Below are 6,994 nucleotides of genomic sequence, written 5' to 3'. Positions count from 1 at the left end.
CTGAAAGGATTTTTAGAGATCTGTACTTCACCACCCTTGCTCAGAGTAGAGCTTCCTTCCAGGTCCCATTGTCTTGCACAGTCTGTGTCCAACCAGATTAACCACCACAGGGGAGGTGTCTTGCAGATCTTAGTCTGAGAAGATGTCTTGCAAGAAGTTGTTTGTTATGTTTTGTTTTTAATTAATCACTGTCAAGCTTTACACCTATATTTTGGCTTTTCCATTTGGTATATGTGAGTAAAATTTAGATTTTGAGTACGGCAATGCAAGCTAGCAAACGTCTTTGAACTCCAAAACAGGTGAAAAAAATCACAATCCTTAGAAGGGAGATGGAATTTTGATTAAGCTACAACTTCTTTCTTTCAGGTACACCTCTGTAGTTGTCGCCACAATGAAAGACAAGAAGCAAAGGGTCAACCTATCAACAGCATCTGAATTTGTTCTCATAGGCCTTATGCTCTGGAAGTCTGTTTTCTTATGTCTGTTTTGGTTTTGATCACTTATTTAACCACCATGGTCAGCAACACCACAATTCTTTTTGCCATTAGCACAGACACTAATTTGCACAAACCCATGTACTTCTTCCTTGGCAACTTATCCTTACCAGATGTTCTATGTCCCACTGTTACTGTGCCAAAGATGCTGGAGGCCTTGTTGACTGAGAACAAGGTGTTTTCATTCACTGGCTGCATGTTCTTCCTCATTGATGCTGCAGACACAGAGATTTTTCTCTTGGCTGTGATGGCATATGACCTTTACATTGCAATATGTCATCCCCTGCAGTGCATGAATACACTAGGTGTGAAACTGTGTGGTCATCTAGCCCTTGGCACCTGGGTAGCAGGATTTTTTAATACGCTGTGACACGTCTTTGATTTTTGCATTCTTTTTCTGTGAATCAAATGAAGTTGGCCAAGATTACTGTGATATTCCCCTGATGCTGGCCCTTTCCTGCTCAACTAATTACAGGAAGGAGCTGGTCATTCTCATAGTTGCTGGAGTGCAGTATCTTTGTGGTCACTCTGATCTCATATATCTGTATCCTCTGGGCTGTCCTGAGCATGAACTCTTCCGAGAGCAGGTACAAAGCTTTCTCCACTCATGGTTCTCACGTGACAGTAGGATGCCTGTTCTACAGCACTACCATTTGCACAGATGTACGGCTTTCCTCCACCCACTTGCTGCATCAGTATAGGATAGTTTCCATGTTCTATGGAATCCTCACTCTCCTGCTTAAACCCCATAATGTACAGCCAGAGGAACAAAGAAATTAAACGTATGCTAAGAAGAGGGATCAACCAGGTAGAGCTGCTTTAACGAGACAAGAACATCTCAGTCTCTGGCGTCCTTTGGAGCCCTAGCAATTGGATAGGCAATGCGGTTTGCTTGATCTTCTCTAACTTTAGCCATCTAAAAGTTAGATGCTGGAATCAAAACTCCTTCTCTGCGTTCCCTTTACAGTTACAAGAGAGAGGTGTGCACCTCCATAAGACCAACTGAATGGCACAGTCTTTAGTCATTGTAACAAGAGAAGATGACTTCAGCTGGTAATGTTTTTCTCCACTGAGCACAGAGGAAGCTTAGGTGAGCTCCTCAGCCTTAGACACAGGTTTTGGATGTGTACCTTAGACCATGAACACTTAAGTATACTTTCTTCTGTGTTAGATTTTTTAAATGTTGTTATGATTTTACCTCTGGACATTATATGCATTGTTCCTTTTTGCCCCTTACTTTAGAAATTTTTAGAACAAACATGTTCAAGCTGGCACAAGTAAGTGCACAAATGTGAACCCTTTGCGGTAAATTCCTGCCAACTAAAATTGATATCTCAACACAACCAGTGAAGCTTTTAGTGGAACACATTAGTACAAACTAATATTTAATTGCACATATTGCCAATAGCATGTAAAATCAAGCCAGGAAATAGCATTATTTCAAAGTTATTACCTGTAAAACCATTACAGAATGTTGTGGAACTGCTGATAAATATTTTCAAATCTTAATGCTCCATCATTCATGCTTTGTTTGTTGTTGTTTTTGTTTTGTTTTGTTTTTGTTTTTGTTTTTTTTAAACAGCTGACAAAGCCATACTTTATTTTAGTCAGTAGCAATAAACAACTAGTTCGCAAATCTTTATTCATTTAAACATTAAGACCAAGGACTTGTGCTTAATCTGATTTTGTTCACTTAAGTGATGTTTTTGTCATTTGAATTTTGTGAAGGAACCAATGATGGTCTGGCCCTGACCGGAAATGCCTTGAACAGGCAATAAAAATGTCTTTTATTTAATCTCTCCCTATGATGCTGTGATGGGAAAACCAAAATATTAGAAAAAATAATACCCTTAGTGAAATTACCGTGTCCATTTCTTACAGACAACTTATCAATGTAGTTAGTATAGATGCTGTTGTTCGAAGAACACTGAAACTTGAACAATGTTTAATGTTAATGAACTCAAGCTAATGTTTATTTTCACTTTGCATCAATTCTACCATCAGTCTAACAATTTTCTCTATTCTTCAGTCACCTGATGGTCCTATCTGACAGTCCTATCTGACAGATATGGCAACAGACGTTCCCTATAGCTTCTTCCAGTTTCTAAAATTAATCTCACCATAACATTCTAACCTCTGGATGGGTGGGCAGGAAGGGGATGACAGCATACTTAATGCCCTCTGGAATTTGCTGCAAAAAGCTGTAGTCAAGGCCTTTGTTGCTCTTCACACTCAAACTTGAAATTGTTTCTGAATCCCTTTTTTATCTTCTATTTTCAGTTTTTGAAATAGACTTGTGTTATCTCAATTAGCTAAACTCAAATTTTCTCTTGATACAGGGAATTGACAACTAACTTATTGACACTTAATAACTAACACTTAGAAAGCTAACCCTTTAACCCACATCACTATTGCCTAGCCTTGCTTAACTCTGTGCAACTTATTGTACAAAAAAACAGGACTTCACTGACACCTTGCAAAAATAATAATCCTTGAGTGCATCCTTCTTGCATCCTTGGGTGAACTAGATTACAGAAACTTGGGCACAGGACAGGAGATACACCAGTTTTAACCAACTCAGCAGTCTGAGACCTAACCAACTCATCACACTGGACCAAAGGTGACCGTGTACAGAGAAAGAGGACCCGGGTTCACGATCACTGCACAGCTGCAACCAGGAGGAGCCAGAGGTGGAGACTATGGAAATGGTCTCCCAGAACTCATTGTAATACGAACCGCCTTCTCGGGGACAGGTTATGAATATGTATAGGTGTTCCTAAAACTTTCATGAATATGTAACACTTTGCTGCATTTAACCAAACTCACAGCTACTGTAATTTTACACACACATTAGGTGAAATGATTTCCCGTGTGTCCGGCGTCATAAATAAATGCATACCTTCCTTATAACTTCAAGGGTTGTAAGGTCATTCCGTGCCACACTCTAAACCCCAAAACCAAGGTTAGGTTCTTAGACAAACTCACCTCTGCCATGATACTGATCCTTGACTGCTTTATTAATGTTCTCCCTTGTGAATTGTTCTTCCCTTTTCCTGCACTCCAGTTTCCTTCCTCCATAAATCTGGCTCTGTATTTTTCTGCTCCATTTCTCACATACATATTTGTGCTGCTGTTGCAATGTTTGAGACCACCTTCTGTGTCTCTGGAAAGTAATGCAAGATCTCGCTGAATTGCAGCATCACATTCAGGAGGTGTTTTTGGAGCATTCTTACATGGTCGTCTCAATGATGGCTCATGACAGACTTCAGTGGCAGGCTGAAGCAAGGCTCCTTCGGCCTCAGGGATTCCAGAGCACTCCAGTGAAAAATCAAGTTCTAGGAAGGGAAAAAACCTGCCATTCTGATACCTCAGTCAAAGCAGCTCATGCCAGAGTTATCAAGGGTGGAAAATATTTCCCCCATAATACAAACTTCTTTTGTCTGAGGAGCAATCTAATGGCCATTCCTCTGTTGACCTGCTCTGCAGACGTGAGTGCTCTCTCGTCCTAGTTTTGTTTAAAACATGACCAATTCTGTTTCAGTGAATTTTCCTTTCAGCTAAGTTCTTCTAAGTAACTGCACTTTTCTGAATTTGGCTGCATGTTTTTCAAAAGCTTTGCTCCAGAGCTGGTAACAGTAGCATTGGTATGAAGAAGAGGCCCAGGTTTAGACTTACTGCTATGACAGCCAAGATTACTGATAAATTTTGCACATCCCATAAGTGGGAGGGGTGTATTTGCAAGGAGAGGCAGATGGAACAGGTGTCTGAAATTGACCAACTATTATTCCATCACATACACGTCATACACCCTATAAAAGTGGGAGATCAGGAGGGTCTTGATTTCTTTGACCATGGCCAGCATCTGAAGATGCACAACCCTGCCTGTTGTGCCTGTGATCTTAGGCCTAGTTCCAGGCCCTGCATTCCTCAATCCAGTTCCAGTTTATTGCAGGGTTCAGCCCAGGACTTCCAGGTGCCCACCCTGCAGCCAGTGGAGCAACACCAGCTCTGCCATGGGCAATTCAGGATTGATTTAATATATCTTATGTTATTTTCTCCATTTATTAGTAGTGTTAGTAAAGCATTTTTAACTTTTCCAACTTGTAAGTCTCTCTCCCCTTTCTTCCTATCAGTTTTCCTTAGTGGGGAGCGCAGGGGTTTAACAGAGCATCTGCCATGATTTATTGTCACCCTAGAGTAAAGGGTGCCATCTCTCTAGTGTCAGCTTAGACGTGCACTTTACTTCCTGGAGGGGACAATGCTGAGAAGCACTGTGCTGCCTATGTGTATGAACTGGACTCTTTTTACTGTCACTCTTCTCTGCCCAACTGCAGGTTGCAGAGTTAATTCATTAGCTGATTAGGTCTGGTGCGTGTATAGTTGAGCAATTATTTTAGCCACTGCCACAACAGGTTCAATTTTGGGTGTATTTAGTACAGCTTTTTGTCAGCTCTGGTTTCCAGCAGTCATCATTCACAGCTGCACAGGCTCCTTGCTCCTGAATTACCTCATGGGACTTATCTCTAGACCACTGTGTAACAAGTATTCTAAAAGAACAATTTATTGGTTGGAAAATTCATTGCCCCTTAAAATGGTAGGACCTATTTTCAGGAAGGAGACAGGCAGAAGATATACTTTGACCTGAAAGATCAGAGGAATGCATTAAGAGTGCTGTTTGCCTGTGACCTGAGAGCTGGCCTTTTGTCATGAACTGCAGTATTAATCTCACACAGGTTGTTTATAAAATCCGGTACAGCTTCACAACAGCACGGCTGCAGGACCTGTACATATGTTAATTTGATGTTAAATCCACCTTTGTCTGCAAATTATTTATAATTTGCACTCTAGGAAAGAACTAAAGCAGCTTATGGATAAGTGTTATTGCATGGGGAAAAAGCAACAATATGCCACAGTTCAAACATCACCAGCCTGATGGAGAACCCCCAGAGCATGGAGGTGTGTGCTGAATGGAGCAAAGTGACAGGCTCTGCAGTGCCACGCGCTCTCTGTCCCATGGACCGTCTGTGGCACTCGAACTGCTAAAACTGCTCAGGCTGTGAGCACCTCCTCATGAATTCCCTCCACCAAATGCAAAATTTCCACTTCTCTCCCTTGAAACCCATCTCCTTTCACCGGTTCCTGCTCAGCTCTTACCTACCCAGAAAATCATTCTGTCCCTCCAAAAACAGCTTCCTTCAGCTTCCCCAGAACCCATTTCTCCTGTCCATGATTTCCTCACCTTGCCTCTCTCTGTTGTTCAGAGGACAAACAGAGTTTGGATTTCCCTCTGCTTAAATCCATGGGGAGATTTATTACAAATGCAGCTTAATTTCCTTTCCCTGAATGGACGTTCAACATTAAATCACTTGCAAAATAATCTCAAGTGCGTGCTCATTCCCATGGCAGTTCGGATTCTGTGACTGTGTCCAAGAGACACTTTCTTCTTGGGACTGTGTAAGAGTGAGAGTACAGCTGCCTCGAAGATATTAACTGAAATTTGTGCCTAATCTTCCTGTCTTTTCCCAAACAGCATCTTCCACCACTTTGAATGGAAAATGGGCACCAGCACCATGCACTACCTGGGAGGTCATTGTAGATAAACCAGTACTGCTGTGTCCCAAACTAAAGTTTTCCTGCTCCACGCACCGACAGATATTTAACAAAGCAGTGCCTATATATGCCTCTTTGCAAAAAAAAAAAAAGGCATTGGTTATACTGGTTTTCAAAGAAAAACTAGATTACATTTTCAACTGAAGAGGTTACTCGCATCAACATCATGGGAAAGAAAGAGAAGAAGATAGATACTAATAACAGTAGGTATATGATAATTTTCTGTTCCACAACCAGACAACATTGAGGAATATTTCCACTGTGTGCTTCTCCTCCCTAAAGTTTGGTTCTTCTTAACTGCACAGGGAGGGGGAAGAAGTCACAGCAAAGTCTGGTACAGACATCACAATGACAAATCGCTGTGTCTTCCAAGAATGGCAATCTTTCAGCTATAAAACTGAAGTGCAGATGTAAAATTCTGCCACTCATTCTATCTTTATAAAAATGGGCCATTTCATAGAAGCAATTGTGTTCTACCTCCTCCTATTCTCATTACAACAGAGCTGATCTGAATGAGAAATCAGAGCTTCAGCACGCAATGTGGTCTGTAAGTTACTACCCTGTTCTCTATTTGACCCTTTCAACACCGTCCCTTCTGGTTTCCCATTACCAAATGATAACAAGATAATAATGTTTGCCTGTCCTAAAGCACTGCCGGGCCCGGTCAGTGGGAGCCATTCAATGGCCATTTCCAGTTGTCTCCCTCCGCACTGCATTACGGTGCGGATCTTCCAGCACCGATGCTCTGTGCATCCCTGCCCTCTCCTGAGCACACACAGACTCCTCCAAACACGCGTGGGGACGTGGAGTGAAGCTGAGAGCCAGCAGCTCTCACTGGGGGTCACATCCTTCCTTCTACCATCTCTGGTGTAAAAGGTGAGAACAGGATT

The 6,994-nt window shown here is 41.8% G+C and overlaps 1 protein-coding gene across 1 annotated transcript; it reads left to right on the top strand.

The window, feature by feature from the left end:
- Positions 1-345: 345 nt before the first annotated feature.
- Positions 346-1,274, top strand: LOC106145803 (olfactory receptor 5V1). The gene is given in 3 exon segments (XM_065047085.1): positions 346-860; positions 862-1,002; positions 1,004-1,274. Coding segments are annotated over 3 exon segments (795 nt in total). The 5' UTR covers positions 346-477.
- The last annotated feature ends 5,720 nt before the right edge of the window (positions 1,275-6,994 follow it).

The sequence above is a fragment of the Columba livia genome, chromosome Z (genome assembly GCF_036013475.1).
Source record: "Columba livia isolate bColLiv1 breed racing homer chromosome Z, bColLiv1.pat.W.v2, whole genome shotgun sequence".
Taxonomy (NCBI): Eukaryota; Metazoa; Chordata; class Aves; order Columbiformes; family Columbidae; genus Columba; species Columba livia.
The sequence above is the reverse complement of the archived record's forward strand: the minus strand, read 5'-3'. Positions and strand labels throughout refer to the sequence as shown.